Source organism: Cyphellophora europaea (assembly GCF_000365145.1).
Source record: "Cyphellophora europaea CBS 101466 unplaced genomic scaffold supercont1.1, whole genome shotgun sequence".
Taxonomy (NCBI): Eukaryota; Fungi; Ascomycota; class Eurotiomycetes; order Chaetothyriales; family Cyphellophoraceae; genus Cyphellophora; species Cyphellophora europaea.
The window spans coordinates 3,038,298-3,058,140 of record NW_008481797.1 but is presented as its reverse complement, the minus strand read 5'-3'; the positions used below and the strand labels follow the sequence as shown (position 1 = coordinate 3,058,140).

Sequence of the window (19,843 nt, the reverse complement as noted above, 5' to 3'; positions counted from 1 at the left end):
TGCACAACAGTATATTTAAAGCCCGACTGAAGAAGTTTGCCCCGTCGCAGTGAAAGTACCATAGTCAATCATTCCGCTCATATCGCAACACCTCTGCCTCTCCATCGCGACAGCAATGTCTTCAAACCAAATCAGGATGTTCAAAGCAACGTATCACAGTGACCCAGGACCGCTTATAGCCAGTAGACTCCTCAAGCCTCAGAGTTGAAGGACAAAGATTGAAGCAATTCGCCCTTGTCGTAAGAGACAGGGCGTTGAGAGGCGCACAATATAGCCATCTCGCCATCCCGGTCTCATACGTGGTCAAAAGCTGAGACCCACAATTGGGCTCTGGAGGCATTGACGCTCCTATTCGAGAGCCTAGATAAGAAGGATTGTCTGATAAGCGAACCTCAGCCAGGGCGTCATTGCAAACGGTGAATCAGTCAGAGCTGAGGAACGGTTGCGAGCGAGCATGTTGACAGAGTCTATGAGAAGCCCCGGAGACTGTCGCGTGAATTTGCATCGCCTACTCAACCCGCGACGTCTTTTTCTGGATATACTACATACCTGGCGTATATGACCGAGAAGATTGAACATCGAGTAAACAACAGCCCGATTTGATAAATCTATTCTCAAAGTTAGGGAGAGCTTTGCGAAGCGGAAGCTGTTCGTAGTGAAACATCCTCATCCGACATGGACACTCGAAGTGGGGTTTTGATTGGTCGTCTCCCTTGGAGACTTCAGCCTCGTCATTACTTAAGCAGAAGGCTACGATTTGCCTGCGCGTCTCCGATACAACAGGTTGGACTGCCCTTCACTCGTACGAATCTCCGCAACAATCATCATCTTCATTTAATAACTTGCCTGCAAGCCAAACTTCTTGACCTTTCGCCATTTACATCTCGAACTCCTGCCGCCATCATGGCGCTCGATAACTTCTATCACAACAAGATTGAGAGTCTCAAACTTGAGATCATACAGGGCCAAGCAGTCCTCCGCCGGTTAGAAGCACAGAGAAATGACTACAACTCAAGAGTGCGGTTATTGCGGGAAGAACTGGGGCTGCTGCAACAACCGGGATCTTATGTTGGTGAGGTCGTGAAGGTGATGGGCACCAAGAAAGTGCTGGTCAAAGTACATCCGGAGGGTAAATATGGTAAGTCCAACACGATCGCAGCCCTGCGTTACAGCTAACAAATAACAGTCGTCGACATTGCTGATGGCGTTGACATCTCCAAGCTCACCGTTGGCAAGCGCGTGTCCCTCCTCTCAGACTCCTACAAGCTGGAAAAGATGCTGCCCTCTTCCGTAGACCCGCTGGTCTCCCTCATGATGGTGGAAAAGGTTCCAGATTCTACCTACGACATGATCGGCGGTCTCGACCAGCAAATTAAAGAGATCAAGGAAGTCATCGAGCTAGGTCTCAACCATCCCGAATTGTTCGAGTCTCTCGGTATTGCGCAGCCCAAAGGTGTTCTGCTGTACGGCCCTCCTGGTACTGGCAAGACGCTGCTCGCTCGCGCTGTCGCCCACCACGCCGACTGCAAATTTATCCGCGTGTCGGGCTCCGAGCTGGTGCAGAAATACATCGGCGAGGGTTCCCGAATGGTGCGTGAGCTCTTCGTAATGGCGCGTGAGCACGCACCCTCGATCATCTTCATGGACGAGATTGACTCTATCGGTTCCTCGCGCGTGGAGGGCTCAAGTGGCGGCGATTCAGAAGTGCAGCGGACGATGTTGGAGCTTCTCAATCAGCTTGATGGCTTTGAACCTACGAAAAACATCAAGGTCATCATGGCCACCAATCGTCTCGATATCCTAGATCCTGCACTCCTTCGACCAGGTCGGATAGATCGTAAGATTGAGTTTCCCCCACCAACGGTAGAGGCGAGGGCGGATATTCTCAAAATTCACTCGAGATCGATGAACTTGACGAGAGGCATTGATCTAACAAAGATTGCAGAGAAGATGAATGGGTGTTCTGGTGCCGAGTTGAAGGGTGTCTGTACGGAGGCCGGCATGGTAAGTCATCAGTGTCTTCCACGATTCCACGAGTTACGCTAACCTGCTTGCAGTTCGCACTTCGTGAGCGCAGAGTTCATGTCACACAGGAAGACTTCGACCTCGCAACGGCGAAGGTGTTGAACAAGGCGAACGACAAGGAGGTCAGCTTGGGCAAGCTCTGGAAGTAGACTATTCCGGTTCTCGGCTGGTATGGTGCATATTGCCAAGGAGCCGGGGCGCACTGCGACATTGTCTTCGGATTCTTGGGGCGTTGACGGCACAGGCCGAGCCTCGACAGCTCTATTGCCGGTAATGAGATGATAGCAGTCATAGCTTTCGGCGGCTCATAGCGGAAAGGCGCTTGCGGTGTACGGTCCTATAAAGGAACTCGGCAAGCGCAGTTGAGCGCTGCAACTCGAAGCATACAGTGCACCGTCTCTGAAGCTTGCCCGATCCAATGTGATGAATTTGTTGCCTGGTGCTATCTACCATAAGTATACAGGCCAGATGCTTGAAGCCACAATGCATTCCGACCTCATGATATCTTCCCCAAATACGTGATCGCTTCGTACCGTTACGCTGCTGACCTACCGGCTTTGTTCAGATCAATCCACTAATGCACCTTCTACCATTTGGCAAATTCCTGAGACTCTTCTTGAATTCATACTGACGTCCTTTGAACCTGCTTCAATAACCTACAGCTTGCCCTTCAACATCATATGTGGGGTGATCAGCGCATCATAACTCCGTAGCGACAGACTGTCATCCGGCACTCCTGTCGTGTGCATCTTCAGGCCGGTGCAGTCGACCATGTCGGGCGTCAGTTGATCGACCGAACTGGCGCCGATAAGCCGCATGTTCATGACCATCTCATCTTTCAGGAGTTGCTGGCACAAGAGTTAGCACAATGCGGCAATGGTGAGTTAAAGTTTCGCCTTACCATTGCCCGATCAACACCTGGCAGCCCATAGGCGGACATAGCGAACAGGAATGGGCGTCCAATGCCCACACCCGTGGCGCCCAGGCACAAAGCCTTGATGATATCCGTAGCACGCCTGACACCACCATCGACGAATATTTCCAGGCTGTTCTGCAAATTCCGTTCTCTGAGTACGGGCATCACTTCCGCAAGTACCTCGATACCCGATCGTGCAAAGTCGAGCTGCCGGCCACCGTGGTTGGACAACACAACGCCGTGGCACTTGTAGTCAATCGCCTTCAGAACATCCTCCACGCGCTGTACGCCCTTGAGGATGATAGGCATTTTTGTGATAGACTGGAACCAGGGAATATCCTTCCACGATAGACCAGGGTCGATGAAGGAGGAGATGGCGCGAGCTGCACCCTGACTTCGGTCTACGTTCTCGCCACTCGAACTCTGCACATTGCTGCCCGAGTCGTCGAATTTCGAGCGCATATCCTTCTCCCGCCTGCCAAGCTGTGGTGCGTCGACAGTAATGAATAGACCCTTGCAACCCCTCGACTCTGCGTGCTTCACGATTTTCTCTGTAATCTTGCGGTCCTTGTTGACGTACAACTGAAGCCATTGAACTTGGTCGCCCTCCCGTGCGTCGACGATCTCATCAAAACTGCAGGACGCAAGTGTAGGGATCATTTGCACAACATTGTGCTTCTTGGCGCCGCGGGTGAGGAGCACTTCGCCTTCAGGGTTGCCGAGCTTGCCCAGAGCGGTGGCGGTCACGTAGAAGGGGATATCGACCTTTGTTCCCAGCATTTTCGTGGAAATGTCAACGTTCTCGACATCGATTAATACACGAGGTCTAAACCAGATTTTGTGAAAGGCAGAATGGTTTTCGCGCATGGTGATCTCGTCGTCTGCGCCTGAGGAGTAGTAGGCCCATGCAGGCTTCTTCATCACCTCTCGAGCTGAAAATTGTCAGCATGTCGCGTTCAGAGAGAAGGTAAAGTCCGGGGGAAGGAGGGCATCGCATACCGACTGACTCGAAGTCCTAGAGCTCGTTAGCGTTTGAAATAAACTGGGACACTCGAGTCTCACCATGAGATTGTAGCATGCGTCTAGCGAGGGCATGTTCTTGATGCGCTCTTGACGAGCCTTCTCGTCGGGCGATTCTTCTTTCTCCTCCTGTAAAAGTGTTAGAACCTAGAATCTGACTGACTCTGATATGACCATTTCTGGGGTACAATTGGCCAAATCTGGCTCGACTTCGGGCTTTGAGACGACGTGGCTCGCGCGAAGCCAGGGGAGAAAAGTAACATGCTGAACTTGCCTTTTCCACTGTTTTCATGTTCACTGGCCCCAGATGCTTGTCCTTGGGAAGATACTGATACAAAGTCAGGAGATAGGTGGCACATTCTGACGGGATACTGACCTTGTCCAGGGTGTCTGGGGGATGTATAGGATCATACTCCTCCGTAGCATCTTTGCCGGCATACTTGAGTATAATCTTTGGACCACCGGGGTGCTCTGGGAGAAACTCTGTCACATCGTAGGCCTTGCCATGAACGATGACCCAGCAGCTTTCCGCCGAGTTGTGTTTTGCAATCTCTTCGCCCGTCAAGTGGCCGACGTCCGGGCGCTCGCCCTTGTCGCGGTTCATCCTGCAAGGCACCTCAATTAGGTGCTGTTGTATAGCAACGAAGCTCGTTCCGGATCTTGCACGTGGTCGTGGGTACGAGGGCTGAAGGTTGGGGCGCAGCAATAGAACGAAATGAAGAACGCGAGGACGACAAACCCACCAAAGATGAAGAGGCAAACGATGCTAACGCTATTATAGTCGAACTGCGCGCGCAGCTCCATAGCCGAGGAGCCATCGACGAAAGTTGGTGGAGAGGCGATTAGATCTTCTCCCCGCAGAGTGCGGTGATGACGCCGAGCGGAGCCTCGAACCTCGAATAGAATCTTCGGCAGATCTGGCTGACCACGCATGGGCTGGCTCGATCTCCGGGTCTAGGTCATGCTCGAGTCTCCCGCGATTCGGGAGGTAATCTTCACGGCTGTCTTACTCGAGCAAGCCGATAGGCACCGCGCAATCGCGAATATCACAGATGGTGATGCTCGGAGTCCACTGCGTGTGGGGGAGATCAGTGCGCATTCCGGTGGTCCCTGCAGCCCTATTTTATACCCATGTCCTGGCCAGTACCAGACCGCAGTGGCACGGGATGTTGATATTCCAGCCTTTAAGTTCGCCTTCAAACCGAGCAATGCGTACCGCAATGGCAAGGTTGCTTGATGTTGCATATGTATCAGCGACATTCAAAATGACATTTTTATGAAGAACGCGCTACCGTACGATATTCGCCGATACCCCTGCCAACGTTGCTTTTCGATAGCGGGCGCGTGACTGCCCATCTCGGAGGCTGCAGATCCCTGTTGCAGTATCTCTGTTTTGATTAATCCCGGTCGAATTCAAAGTGTGACTCTGCTGTCTATATTGTTGTAGTTGCTTTGTTTGTCAACGTACCAGTCTGTCCATCACCGCGGTCGAGAATTTCAGGCGTGTCTGCCCATGACGTGCGCGTCCAAACAGACTCGATAGCCCTTCGAGTATTGTTCAAAGCGATCATCGGACAGCCATGATTCCAAAGCTGCAATAACGGCATCCGAGTCTATTTCGGAGTGTGCTTTTCACGATGGCTGCTACTCCCCAGCCGCTCCCCGTGCCTTCGCTCGAGGCAAAGATAGTTGTGCTCGGCAGTCAAGGTGTTGGAAAGACGAGTCTTGTCGAGAGATTTCTGACCAATGCTCCTTTGCAGAGTGTTCCCTCCACCGTTGGAGCAAGCTTTGTCACCAAGAGGCTCATTGATGAGGACGGCACCATGTTGAAACTTCAAATCTGGGACACGGCTGGTCAAGAGCGGTTCCGCTCGATATCGAGACTCTACTACCGAGGCGCACAAGCGTAAGGACACCACCCCTTAGCACTGTCTCAAGAACACCGAGGACCCGTTTGGTTCGACTTTGCCTTGTCACTCTCACTGGGCTATGATGCTGATATCGCCGGTCTAGAGCGTTGCTTTGCTACGACATCACTGATGAACTCAGCTTTGAGGAAATGAAATCGTGGCTGCGAGAGATCAAGGCTCAAGCCGACGACGACCTCATTGTTCACATCGTCGGATGCAAGGCAGATCTGGTCGAGGACGATCCGAGTCGGAGGTAAGTCTACACTCTGAAGTCTAGGCCTCTCGTCTCTGGTGGCTGTAATCAGAGGCCGTTCATCTTACTGATATTCGCCAGGCGAATTCCTCTAGAACGCGCCGTTGCATTCGCCGCTGAAGAGTTGGCCGGCGTGACACTATCTTCGACACCGAACCACAGCAACTCGAAACGCAGCTCCGGTCAATGGTTGCTGGACGAAGGCTGGAGCAATTGCCAAGAGGTCAACGCCGTGGATGGAGAAGGCATTGAACCCCTATTCAGGCATCTCGCCAGAAAGCTCGTTGAACAGAAACGCAAGCGTGATGTGCAATTGACACAGGATTCGCAAACGCCGGCGATTGGTAGCGATTCTGGATCGGTAGATTACTTCAATGGGCCACATGCGACAGGTTCCTTCCGCCTAGGTAAGGCATCAACCTCCATCACCGAATTCTTACAGCTTGTCTCCAACATATGCTAACCTTTTGCATCAGGACATGGCGACAGGGACAAGCGGAGAAGTTGGCTCGGCCTTCCTTCTGGCATGGAAGGCGCAATAACGCCGGCATTTATGACAACAAATGCTGATGAGGCTCGGAAGCGAGGCCGATGCTGCTAGCAACCAGGGCTGAGATGAGTAAGAGGAGCGTCTATTGGGCGCTAGGGTCAGTGAAAGGTCCTACCCATAGTGTGACTCCGTAAGCTTCAAGACTACATGATTTTATACAGAGCGGGGGAGCTCACGGCTTACTCTGGCTTATGCTATCCAAGCCAAACGCCGGATTGCATTCAGCTGGTACTGTATCTAGCGACATGTCAGGTTGTCAGCTGAGTGAAAGCTGATGCGACTTGGCAGTCTTTGTTTCAAGTATAAGACTGCTCATTTTGGGCTCGATTAGCCGTGCTCATAGTGTCGCCCCCTCAGCATCGACCCGTATCTCTGGATGCGGCAGCTACATCCTTCTCCTATGGCCAGCTCTACCACCCCAGGCGGTACGCTGCTTGTTGGCTCCGTTCCGCCTTCTTCGGCGGACGACCGTCTCGGTCCGTATCAGATAGATTCAAGCAGCTTCCGGGTGGTGGAACCGGTGTACGACAAGGCTGGACCTCCTTTCTCGTGCCCCCGGTAAGTCGTCTATTTGCCCTAGACAACGACGCAGCACGCCCTAAGGTGCTCAGTGCATCTCGATGTCGCAGCTGAACAAGGATGGTAATCGAGGGGCATTAGCACCGGACGATCGCTTCCGACAAAATTCACCCAAGAGCCAATCGCCAGGGGTCGTGGCGGGTAAGGCTGATCTCCCTCGGGATTGAATTTCATGCGAGGCCAATGATAGTGATAATACTAGACAAGGCAGGTCAATTTCCAGATAGAGAAATCCCGTATGTCTGGGCCTTTTGCCCCTTTATCTCAATTTCCCTCGTTATTGTGATGCTGATGGGTGCTACTGCGGTGTCCGCATCCTTCGGCAGTTTTGTCAAGTAGAAGGCACCAAGATCATGGTTCTGAGCAGACACCAAGGCGTTCCTCACTGTTGCGTGTGGCGCCGTGGCCCTGGTCTTTCCTGGGGTGAGATTCTGCGAATCGACAGGATGGTGCTTTCCGATCCACAGCACGAGTTTTGAGAGCTCAACGTAGGTGAATGATATGTTGGCGAACCGACTAGGTGAACTCGGATAAGCTGCTCAAACGGCTCGCTCGGCACTGAGTTGCTCAGGGTGATGTCTGCCACGGCGTTGAGCTGGTATGGCTGAGCTCCATACATGTCATAATCGTTCGCGATGTGATGCGCACATGTGCTGAGGCTATCTATACTCGTCAGTTGTGATTTACCGTGCCGACTCGGCTCAAGATGCTGCCTGCTGGGAAGGTTGTGAGAACGATTCAGCGATACCTACGCGGCTGCAAACCGAAATTGGATTGCAGGACCGGTGAAGGAGTATTAGGGCAAGTCTCGCGGTGGTCTCAGGCCATGGGATCTTGCCAAAATACGAAGTAAGTGAAATGAGTAAAGGCGAGGCACAAGTGAAGTCGAACTTGAGCGCAGTTGCCTGGGTCAACGTGGTCGCAGAAACCATCTTACCTCATAACCCTTCGCATCATTGTCAAGCTCTCATCATTTCGCTTGCAGTCTGTCGTCTCATACTGTGCTCATCGTTCCATCCTTCATGAACATTCCACAGGCCGTTTCGTCGCTGTCGTGTACCTGCGAAGTCGTAATGTGACCTGTTACTATGAAGGTTCCTCAAGGGCGACACCCATTCCTAGACTGCGAATGGCTCAACTCCTGTCTCGAAGAGTAACCACAAGTTCCCACTAATTCAAGGACTAGCCTTTCATCATGTCTCCCCTATCAACTGGCGAAACGAACTACCCGCCATACCTCTTCAGAGTCACAACTCAAGGGCTCACTCATGGAAGCTTCAAGCCTCCTTTTGTCTCACCACACCACGATCAAGTCGGAAGAAACCAAGATCTCCCTTCTGATATCTTTGCGAACGACAGAGTGTTCCTAAAAGTTGTGCTTGATCATCTGAATGCGACACACCAGGACTGGGACTCCGAAAACGCCTTCAAGTCACCATTCATCTCCTTAACATCCTCTTTAAGGTACGCCGTTGCGGTGGCAGAGATCCATTGCTACCGTTTACATAAGAAACTCAAGAACGCTTCAAGATTCGATGTGCGTCATCCAATGGGAAGAGTTCTCCTCACTATCATCGACACGTCCTGCCTCTCGAAGCTGATACGCTTGTGGGATGCGCAAAAGTTGGTCAATGAGTTCGGACTGAATCTGAAGAACGCAAACAACCACTCCATGGACGAATTTCTGGCATTTGGAACCGTCACAGGCTCTGCAACTTGTTCTCGGTCTCCGTTCACGAGCATTGATTACATCCTCATGAGAGATGATCTCTGTCGCTATGCCCCCGAACTTGTTCATTTCGGAAACCGCCTGACTTTCTGCGACTTTTGGGCCAGTGTCCCATGTCAAGCGGCTCCCAGTTGGGACGAATGTCAGCATGCCTGGCATATTGCGAAGCAGTCAACATATCTCTCACTCAAGCTCGCTATACCCATGTTCTTCTACATACTCTTCCTAAGAAATAGGGTCGATTGGAACACCAACCTCCTTGACCGGGGAATCGAGTTCATGTTACAGGAGGTACACCGCAATTCCCATATTTTGAAAGAATTCTTCCCTCAGGTCTGGACGTTCACCAGTGGCACCGGACAAGGTCAATTGCACATTACTATTCTTGATTACTTCTGGCCGCGCACCCAACCCTGTAGTGCTACGGTCACACATCCAGTCGACTTTGTGCACAAGGCTTTGCTACGGCTAGCGCGAGTACTTCATGACAGACAAGCGGAGCGGACGAAGAAGTACTTTAACATGACTGTGCTTGGCTTGCTCGCTACCAAAAGCATACGAGATACCGCCCGTGCAATCCTCAAAGCTATCGACCGTAGCGAAAAGCCAAGCAGCAAAGGTGTGGACGATGCGGTAGTACAAGACCTGACGCACGGGTATAAAGCCTGGTTCAATGCATTCTCCCAGCAAGAGAAAGTGACTCTTTCCAAGATTTTTGACTCACTCCAGAACATCGCTACAAGATTGGAGCCGATCACAAATGTAAGTAACGCAAATGGTACACTGTTCTCAAGAGCGGCGAGAGTTGACAAGCAGTAGGCATCTGCCTACGTTCAATTCTGGACGCTGGAACTTGCGCAGATGCGCAGGATGCTCGAACGACCTGCGACGCTCAAGAGGAAGAGAAGCACAGAGGTCTATCCGTCGTCCGAGCCAAGTGACAGATCCTCAAAGACACCACGGCTTGAAGATCAGGCTCAACCTACTGGGGCAAAGACGGCCCCTGAGGGATTTCTCCAGATGCTCGAGATTCCTGGCCCTGCCATCTCTCTGTCGCATGAAGTCCTTCCAAATAATGCTGCGCAATCAGAAGGCAATAGCACAGACCTGATTGCATCTAGAGTTGAAGAGGGGGAAAGACAAGAAGGCTTCTACGTGGTGACGAGAGCAAGGCTCGGTGACCAACAGCTCGAGTATGAAGTAAATTTCGAACTGACACAGGAAGCTACAGATGATCTTTCAACGAAACGCGCCACCTCTCCAACCATAGACACTGGCCCAATGGCCGCAGACAATCATCCGAATGAGATCGACACAACGACAAATCTTGAGAGCGCCGACGAAGCGACAAAAATGGCCCTAGAGGCAGAGGGTCTTCTGAATCTTCGGGTTGTTGCAGCAACCCTTCCCGCTGAGTCCGTCGTCAAACATAGCTCTGAGTCCAACAATGGTTCATCGAATGTTGCCACCATCTTTCGACCAAAGCTTCAGGACCAACAGTCACTAGAGCCCCTAAATCCTCCTCCCCACGAGAATGTTCTCAGCAACCAGATCAAGAGTCCGCCTGGAGTCGTCAGATCAAATGGTACGTCAAGCGCTGATGCATCTTCAGCAGCAATTGCATGGCCTCCAACCGCTCTAGTGCAGAATAGATCTAGTCTAGAAGGTCTGTTTCCACGAGAAAGGGTGAGTTCACGCATGTCTCATTGCCCTGTCACCATCCTGAGCCATCGTTTGAAGCATATGGCCGTCCAGGCAGCCATAATAGCCCCTCCGGAGCGTCTTGAAGACATGATTGTGACCAAATCGAGGCGCTAATGGTAACGTCTAGGCCCAATTTGGTGCTGCTGTCGGCGTACACTTCGACTTTTCTCTCGCACTTGTCATGACTTATGGATTGCCACTGGTATCAGCATGGATGGCTATGGCATGGGCCCGAGTGTCGAGAGGTACATCAGGATAGCGAGTCTACGGAATATGTCTGTCAAGGAGTATTGTTGCGGGTGGAGAGTGCATCAACGAGATGCTTACCTGTCGATGGATGTGTGCAGCAATGACGGGGTAGTATGGGGAACCATAACCTGTACAACGGTGATGTGCCAGAACTTACAAGCGCAAAGCTTTGTCAAACGATAGTGTACAGTATGAATATGAAGCAGCCGCTGCGAACAGTCAGCCTAGTCAGATGCTGTAAATGAGAAAGAACATCGACCACTGCGGGCGAGCCGCCATGGCATAGGAAGGTAGGTGCAAGTTGCCCGTTATAGGAGTACTGTTCGGATACCTTGTCCTTCACGTGATGGTTGAACAACCTCCCCACCAATTTCCGCCCACCTATCGACTGCTTCGCAACCAGCCTCCAACGACACCACTCGCGAAGCCCACCATCTGCCCCAGGCGCTTGCCTTCCTCTTCGTTGACGCTCTTCCACTCTCTGAGTGCCTCGCTCACCTCATCCACCTGCGCGAATTCGCTGTGGTACTTGACCAGAAGGGAAATGTATGTATTGACGATCTCGTAGTCCCGTCGTTGTCTCAGATGTGCCGTCAGCAGGCGGATAAAGGGCGCCAGCGCAGACAGCGACATTGTCTGCAGTGTTAGGGCCGTCGTAGATGGTGGGAGTGTGAGGAGCTGCTTGAGAAGTGGGTGGGGCCCGGCTGCCGGGTAAGGCTCGTTAAGTAGGTGCTCGATTTCAGTGGCTGTTGAGTCCGCTGAGAGGCCGGTGATGCGGGACATGGCTTTGGTCGTGGTTTCTGGGGATTTGGAGTTGGTTTCATTAAGGGGGAGGTCGCCGTTGCTGAGTGTGAGCGAGGATCCGAGGAAGAATGGGGCTGCCTTGGGTTTCTCAGGTGGCGCGATGGGCTTATTACGGGCCCGGATGACGTCTAAGTTCAAGAGTGTTTGCCAGCGTGAACGCGGCAGGAGCGATAAAGTGAGAAGAGCCGATGAGAGTTGGTCGGTTGATGTGCCGCTAGCGGGTGCTTCGGGGGCGGCGTCTTCAGAGAAGTCCGCCACTTCGAGGGCAGGAAATGGTACCAGCGAAGATGTCGTGGATGTGAGGTCGATAATGCCTGTTTCTTCAGAGATTGGATGCGAGGAGATGTTGGTATAGAGAGATTTGTTCGTCCAGATCTGAATGCCAAGAGTACCTGCATGTGTCGTTGCGAGATACTCTCCCGATGGATTGAAGGTGACGTTCGTACATGTAGGCGCCAATCGGAACGCATCGATGAGGTGACCCGTTCCGAGATCGAAGACACGGACGACACTATCCATAGAAGACGCGACGATCCAGCGCCCGTCGTTCGAGAAAGTGATGCTATTGATAGGTCCGACGCACCCCCAGAGCTCGCGAACGATGCGTTGCGACGAGACATCGAGAATACGTATGCAGAGATCATCGCAGGATAGCGCAAGGAGTGACGAGGACGGTGAGTATTTCAGGATGAGGGCCGCCGTGTTGGGTAGGTTGATGTGAAATCGGGGCAGCCCGGTGTTGAAAGACCAGAAGATTATGCTCCCGTCCAGAGAGGATGAAACAACATTCTGATTGAGATTGTCGACAACGATGCCTGTGATGGTAGACTTGTGTCCCCTGCGAGCCGCAAGGAACTCCTCAGCGCCATCGGGTTTAGCCTGAAGCTCCTTTGCTTGAGCGGGCTTAAGTCGAGGTGGGAATCGTTGTCTGTGGACGCCAGATTGGAGATTGAACATGTCCAGCGCGCCACCTGCTGAGCCGACGAGTGCAAAGGTACCGCATGCAGTAATCGCGACGCTAGTGACAGGCTTCTTGTCTCCGCTTTCAAAAGCCCATCGTCCCGCTCTCTTCCTGCCCCAGGACCAGGTTCGTGCGGATTTGTCGTCGACATGTGCGGTGACCACGCTCTCCCAACCAGTCATACTGGACTCTTCCGCGGTTGACTTGGTGTTGTTGCTCCAAATGGTACCACTGACGCTGCCCATGCCACCGTCACGGTTGAGGCAACAAGCCATATCCACAATGGGCGACGCCTTGAGATCTTCGATCGCCGCACGGCTCTCAGACAGCTGACCAACTCTCTTAGCCTTGCTCTTGATGTTGCCTTGACTAAGCTCAGTATTCTGGCCATCCTTTCTCAGGCTGAAGCCCCACAAACCACGGTCTTGACCCGCAGATAGTAGCCATTTGCCTGCTGCCTCGGATCCATCCGAAGCGGCCGGTAAGAACATGAGCTCGGTGACCGGAGCTGCATGCCCACTCCTCGTGTGCAGAGCACGGGGTAGAGGAGAGAATGGCGTCGCGTCGAAGACCCAAGAGCGAATGGCGTTGTCCAGGCCCGAGGACACAATGACTGGTTGACCTGGAAGAAACTCGACTCTTGTGATGCCTGACGCTGTGGCTGTGGCTGAGGTCTCATGTGCACTTCTGACAACACCGGTCACTCTGCCTCCTCGATTGAGATCCCAGAGCGTGATATCCCCACTTTCGATGCTTGCCGTTGCCATGACACCGTCTTTGCGACCGTCATCCCCGGCGCCAACTCCATCACTCCGGAAAGCGATCGACGTAATGGCCTTGTTGTTGGTACTCGGCATTGATAACACTATCTCGTCCGTGTCGACATCGTGAAAGTGAATGGAACCGTCGCTGTAAGCAACAGCAAGCACACAAAGGGCTGTGGTTGGTGCAAGCGCCGTCACAACTCCCGATGAAGCGGAAGGAGCATTAAGGATATGAACCAGCTTGCCAGTGCTGACGTTGTAGATCTCAACATTGCCGTTACTACAGCCGACGAAAACCTTGTTAAGGTAGGTCGGCATTGTGCACATTCGGCCAGTAAGCGGACCCCCGACCGGTGTGGCAGTTGGCGGCACGATCGTTGTATAATGTTCGTACGTGTCCGTTTTCCAAACCTCAATAGCTCTGCTACCGCATGCAACCGTCCAGGCACCGAACACCACGATACTCTCGACAGGCTGACGGAGGTCTGTGTGCTCAAGCTCTGCGATGAGCCTCCCTCTCTTAAAAACCCAGACGCCTCGCTCTTTGCCGTCTGTGCCTCCCCAAGCGACTAGTACTCGGTCCCGGTAGGCGCAAGTGGCGGTGATATGTTCGGGACATTGCGGCCGGCTCAAGAAAACCAGTTGCAGACCTCGGCGGAGGTCATATGTCTGCAAGCTGCGGCCCACCGAAGTTGTGATTTGAAAGGTAGTTTTGCCCAAGGGAACGGAGGTAAATGGTACCGATGTAGGAGAGACTAGTCCGAGCGTCTGCACAATTATAAGCGTTTCTCCTCTTCAACGGTCCAACGTAGAACATACCCTGAAGGGTGTGAACAATCGAGAGCCCAGAGGCCGGACGATCGTTGTACTCTGGTCGTCAGTCCGCTGCCTCTTGGGCGCAGGCAGCGCAAAGTCGGCTGTATCAGCCATTTTATATTCTTACGCCCCCGGTCAAAGACTGCACAACAGACGGTCGAACAAGCGTTCCCACAAAGAGACTTACACACGCTTCTCACGTCGAAAGAAAAATGCGGCGATCCGGGGATGATATCCGGACGGCTTTGCAGAAAAAATCGGGGAAGATTGCGGCGACGACCAAATGACGTCGGCCCAATGAGACCACGCACATGCCCTTGTCCCGCTTCATTTGGCTGGATCTTTCGAACTTCGATCTCTGAGCTTTCATGTTTCTCTTTTGACACCACATCACCATCTTTCACTTCATTTCCTTACGGCTTGTCCTCGGCGCTGGTGGCTCTATTTCCAATGATAAATCAGATCTTGGTGGCACCCATGTCTCAACCTCGTTGCTAGAGCATACCGTCTTTTTGTCATTGACGATAGAAATCTAATATCTCATCAATACCTATCGCTGCATCACGCTTTCGAGTGTGCACGACAGCATTCATGGAGAATACACTCAGTCGGACCTCTACCCAGGACTCAACAGATGAGCAGAGAATTGATGGAGGTGCTCTAAGTGCAGTTTATACAGCATCTTCGGTTGGGAGCAGTAAAAATGCGACACCCACTTCAGCTGGCCCGCCTCGTCTTGGCCCAAGGGCACCTTCTGCACACTCCTTACTTGGGGGAGGCAATCCAGCTGATCTTCGGCGGAAACCGCATGCCGAGACTGACAGGACCAATACTGAGAGAGCGAGCATCAGCATGCCGCCTCCTAGCTCCAAACCAACAACAGACAGACGTCTTTCGAACTCGATGAATATGTACCGTCCGCCACGGAAATCAGCCGACGATGGACCTCGAAGCTCTCCGACTTCCATTAAAAGTATGGACGACAAGCCTCACTATGCTAATAACCCTTCGGCAATGGTCTCAACCACTGCCACTGATTCGACCCATGTCACCACTGCCTCCTCCGGAGCGACATCAACACCAGGTCTGCCAGTGCTCTCGCCTCCTGCTATCTCAGAAGAGTCTCCTAACCTGTTCAATTTAGTCGGTGCAACTTCCAACCCTCAGGTGTCTTCCTCAGGTCCTGTTCCCAAAAGCGATTCGGCTAGCCAGTCTTTGAAGCCGGAAACAGCCACCGGAGTTGCAGCTCTGCCAAACCGGGCGCCTAGGAACAACGTTCCTCGGTCCATTTCATCTAGTCGCAGACTTAGCACGCCGAGTCAGAAGTCGGTTGAGATACCCGTGAAGGAGACAAAGAAAGTCGTCGGAACGGTCGGCGTATGTGCGCTGGATGTAAAAGCCAGAAGCCGTCCAAGCCGGCAGATCCTGACGAGGCTCCAAGCTGACGGCGAATTTGAGGTTGTGATTTTTGGTGACAAGGCCATCCTCGATGAAGGTGAGCACCTATGATCTGTGTGGTGACGCAGCTAACGATATCAGATGTCGCAAATTGGCCAGTCTGGTAAGAACCTGGCTCGAAACTATCAACCACCAGCTGACATTGCGTAGTGACTTCCTTGTGGCTTTCTTCTCCGATGGCTTTCCTCTGGATAAGGCCATTGAGTACGTGCAGTTGCGCAAACCATTTGTGGTAAACGATCTTGCGATGCAGAAGGTTTTGTGGGACCGCAGAATCTGCCTCAGAATCTTGGATCAAATGCAGGTCCCTACTCCAAAACGCATTGAGATTAATCGTGACGGAGGCCCGAAACTCGATTCTCCAGAACTAGCACAGCACATGCGAAAAATGAATGGCGTCAGTCTTCCGGGCCCATCGAGTGGCGTAGGGGGCGGTCTTGCACCACCCAGGTCTGTCGAGATGCCGGATAACGACACTTTGCTGGTTGATGGCCTATCCATCAAGAAACCTTTCGTTGAAAAGCCGGTCAGCGGGGAAGACCACAACATCATTGTCTACTTTCCCGAGAGTTACGACGGCGGAGGTGGTCGTCGGCTTTTCAGAAAAGTTGGCAACAAGTCCTCAGAGTTCGATCCGAAGCTGATCGTACCCCGCTGCATGACGGAGCCATCAAACAGCTTCATCTATGAACAATTCCTGAAGACTGAGAATGCTGAAGATGTTAAGGCATACACCGTGGGCCATGACTATTGCCATGCCGAGACGCGCAAGTCTCCTGCAGTTGATGGTCTCGTTAAGCGCAACACTCACGGCAAAGAGATGCGATATGTGACCAACCTCAGTCCTGCCGAAAAGGAAATGGCCTCCAGAGTCAGCAGAGGCTTTGGGCAACGAATTTGCGGCTTGGATCTGCTTCGCGCGAACGGCCAGAGCTTCGTCATCGATGTCAACGGGTGGAGTTTCGTGAAAGATAACGAAGGCTACTATAATGAGTGTGCCAAGATACTCAAAGGCATGTTCTACAACGAGAAATTGAAGCAAGATGGCGTGTCAGCCGACGATACATCCTCAGACGGTCGCGGGGAAGCGTCTCCAAACCGCCGGGATACAAGCACCAGTGTTGGAGGCTCGCATTCCCATCGCCAAGCTCTCAAAAGCATTTTCAAGTCACCCAGCATAACCAAATTGTCGCAGCATATGCCACATTCAAGGAACCATCAACATGGAGCATCCTCGCCCAAGACTTCATCCGTCACGACTCCCATCAGTTCTCCCCCGACTATGGAACGTTCTATGGGAAGTATTGTTCCTGGGACGAAGAGTTCCGAGCCTGATGCAGTACTGCCGCCGCCGAGTATTACTGAGCCTGCTGTTTCAGACACAGCTTTGATCGAAGCTCCCGGGGTATCCGAGCAGGCGCAAGGCCCAGAGACCACAGCGCCAATGCCTAGCTCCAAGCACTCCTGGAAGTTGAAGGGCGTGGTTACCGTGATCCGTCATGCCGATCGGACTCCGAAACAGAAGATCAAGTTCACGGCTCATTCCCAGGTCTTTGTTGATTTACTCAAAGGCCATCATGAAGAGGTCTTGCTAAAGGGAGAAGCTGCTTTAGCCAGCGTTGAAGCTGCCGTCAAAACCGCACAGCGAGAAAATCTCGAAGACCAGGATAAGCTCCGAAACTTGCGCAATGCCTTGGCACGAAAGCGCAGCCACCCAGCTACAAAAGTTCAGATCAAGCCAATGTTCCGAAAGCGCAGACCAGATGATGCTCTTCCGGGCTCGTCATCCCCTAATCTCGAGAAATCTATTCCTGAGCATGCCGAGGCCCACATCCCGCAGTCCCCTTTGTCTCCTCCTCTTGGTGACGAAATGAAGAAGACGACAACGAGGAGCGACTCGATCTCGGGCGCGACGTTCTCGCGATATTCAGCAGCTGAACACGATCTGGTTTTGGACAAGCTCCAGCTGGTCATGAAGTGGGGCGGAGAGCCAACACACTCGGCTCGCTACCAATCTCAAGATCTTGGCCAGAACATGAGGGATGACTTCAAACTACTGAATAGAAAGGTTTTGGACGATGTGCGGATCTTCACCAGCTCTGAGAAGCGTGTCCGCACGAGTGCTCAGATCTGGGCCGCGGCTTTCCTGGGTCGCGACGATATCTCTGAAGACTATATACAGGTGCGGAAGGACCTGCTAGATGATTCCAACGCCGCCAAAGACGTCATGGACAAGGTCAAGAAGAAGCTTAAGCACCTTCTTCGCGAGGGAAACTCGGTACCGGAGGAATTTGCCTGGCCTAAGGACGTTCCGGAACCCTTTATCGTCATGCAAAGTGTGATTGATCTTCTACGATTCCACCGAAAGGTCATGCGCTACAACTTCAAGAAGCTCAGCGGCGGAGCCGCGGCCTCGCTAGCAGCCATCAATTCACCCGAGAGCAAAAGCAGCAGTAATTCCCGAGAAGCCGTTGACGTCAATTCGGTTCAAGCAAGATGGTGCACCGGCGAGGATGCGGAACTTTTCAAAGAGCGATGGGAGAAGCTGTTTGCCGAATTTTGTGATACAGACAAGGCGGATCCGAGCAAGGTCTCGGAGCTCTACGATACGATGAAGTACGATGCACTGCACAACAAAGCCTTTCTGGAATGGGTGTTTACACCAAGTCAAACCGTCATTGACGAGATCGAGCTCGAGGAAGCCACAAGCTCACAGCTTGTTTCCCCAGAGTCTGAGAAAGAGGATCCGGTACCAGGTGTGGACCGGCAGGACACTACCACATCGCTTTCGCCCAGTGATCGCCATTCTCTTGCCAAGAAGATGGGGTTCAGACGGCGGTCGGTCCTGGCTCAGCCGCCATCGACGCCACCATTGACTAGCTACGAGCAGGATGCTTCGTATTTCAAATTGTTTGGTGGCAGTGGAGACACCAGAGGAAAGCAGGATAAGCGCCTTGCTCGGCTGCGAGGGCTGTATCGATACGCCAAGATACTCTTCGATTACATCGGTCCTCAAGAATATGGCATCTCGGACCATGAAAAGCTGGAGATTGGGTTGCTAACCTCTTTACCACTACTCCGAGAGATCGTACAGGATCTTGAGGAGTTGCAAGCTACCGGAGATGCGAAGAGCTTTGTATACTTCACCAAGGAGTCTCATGTCTACACGCTGCTGAATTGCATCATGGAGGGTGGCATAGAGACCAAGATTAAGCGGGCCGCCATACCAGAGCTTGACTACCTGAGTCAAATCTGCTTTGAACTGTATGAGGCACAAGACGCGGACACGAAGGAATCGGCATACTCAATCCGCATCAGTATCAGCCCAGGTTGCCATACCATCGATCCTATTGACATTTCTCTCGACTCGAAACACGTCATTGGATCAGCGCCGCGCAGAAGCCTCACGAACCATCAAGACTGGAAAGAGGTGATTTCGACGTTGAAAGCGAAATTCGACACGGTGCAGCTGCCCAAGAGCTTCTTGGCCATCAATGTCAGCGCCAAACACGAAGAGGATGCTCAGGGGGCTGGCGAACTTATGCAAGAAGAGGATTCTCAGCTGAAATTAAAGCAAACCGACGCAGGTGTAGCAGTCCTCCAGAATCCCAACCTGGACGCTCGATGAGGCGTACTTGGCGCCCTCTCGTGCATGATATCTTTCTCGGAATAGATATGCTTTAGAACCAGTCTCCAGTTGTTGCTCGACTTCGTGTTGTCACATCTCGCCCTCGGAGAATCTCTGCATCGCGCTGTGTCGAAACATGACATCATGTTGGCTGCAATGCAGCATCTTCCCCGTCTTTGACTTCCCCGCTGCCCGCCTTCTCCGCGGTTTGACGACGACTTTGAGCTCTGCTACTACCCTAATACTCCAGCGTCACACTTCGGCCAAATGCATTCGCGAATACGGAGCATCATCGCGTTGCTTGGCAGGTCGTTACATGGCCATCTGACCCAGTCTATTGGTTGGTCAGCCTCCCAATGGTCACCCTTGCCAATGGCGGTGCCGACAGCGGCACTAGCATGACCTCTAGTCAACTGCACCTTCCTCTTCGGCAGCTTGTACTCTTGCGGGGAGTCTAGTCCCACACACGGAGGGGTG

The 19,843-nt window shown here is 52.6% G+C and overlaps 6 protein-coding genes across 6 annotated transcripts; 4 read left to right on the top strand and 2 right to left on the bottom strand.

Annotated features, from left to right (window-relative positions):
- Positions 1 to 903: 903 nt before the first annotated feature.
- Positions 904 to 2,174, top strand: HMPREF1541_01164 (26S protease regulatory subunit 8; the record flags this gene model as incomplete). The annotated part of the gene is made up of 3 exons (XM_008713464.1): positions 904 to 1,138; positions 1,187 to 2,004; positions 2,058 to 2,174. 3 exons carry the CDS (start codon positions 904 to 906, stop codon positions 2,172 to 2,174), a joined length of 1,170 nt encoding a protein of 389 aa, XP_008711686.1.
- Positions 2,175 to 2,681: 507 nt separating this feature from the next.
- On the bottom strand, positions 2,682 to 4,565 carry HMPREF1541_01163 (uncharacterized protein; the record flags this gene model as incomplete). The annotated part of the gene is made up of 6 exons (XM_008713463.1): positions 2,682 to 2,873; positions 2,927 to 3,873; positions 3,941 to 3,956; positions 4,004 to 4,108; positions 4,245 to 4,289; positions 4,338 to 4,565. The coding sequence occupies 6 exons, from the start codon at positions 4,563 to 4,565 to the stop codon at positions 2,682 to 2,684; spliced, it is 1,533 nt and encodes a 510-aa protein (XP_008711685.1).
- A 1,033-nt stretch (positions 4,566 to 5,598) lies between these two features.
- HMPREF1541_01162 (uncharacterized protein) lies at positions 5,599 to 6,725 on the top strand (the record flags this gene model as incomplete). The annotated part of the gene is made up of 4 exons (XM_008713462.1): positions 5,599 to 5,867; positions 5,975 to 6,124; positions 6,206 to 6,531; positions 6,601 to 6,725. 4 exons carry the CDS (start codon positions 5,599 to 5,601, stop codon positions 6,723 to 6,725), a joined length of 870 nt encoding a protein of 289 aa, XP_008711684.1.
- A 1,723-nt stretch (positions 6,726 to 8,448) lies between these two features.
- HMPREF1541_01161 (uncharacterized protein) lies at positions 8,449 to 10,800 on the top strand (the record flags this gene model as incomplete). Its single annotated transcript, XM_008713461.1, has 2 exons — positions 8,449 to 9,744; positions 9,802 to 10,800. 2 exons carry the CDS (start codon positions 8,449 to 8,451, stop codon positions 10,798 to 10,800), a joined length of 2,295 nt encoding a protein of 764 aa, XP_008711683.1.
- Positions 10,801 to 11,316: 516 nt separating this feature from the next.
- On the bottom strand, positions 11,317 to 14,394 carry HMPREF1541_01160 (uncharacterized protein; the record flags this gene model as incomplete). The annotated part of the gene is made up of 2 exons (XM_008713460.1): positions 11,317 to 14,232; positions 14,284 to 14,394. 2 exons carry the CDS (start codon positions 14,392 to 14,394, stop codon positions 11,317 to 11,319), a joined length of 3,027 nt encoding a protein of 1,008 aa, XP_008711682.1.
- Positions 14,395 to 15,294: 900 nt separating this feature from the next.
- Positions 15,295 to 19,366, top strand: HMPREF1541_01159 (uncharacterized protein; the record flags this gene model as incomplete). The annotated part of the gene is made up of 3 exons (XM_008713459.1): positions 15,295 to 15,775; positions 15,820 to 15,841; positions 15,889 to 19,366. The coding sequence occupies 3 exons, from the start codon at positions 15,295 to 15,297 to the stop codon at positions 19,364 to 19,366; spliced, it is 3,981 nt and encodes a 1,326-aa protein (XP_008711681.1).
- Between the last annotated feature and the right edge of the window lie 477 nt (positions 19,367 to 19,843).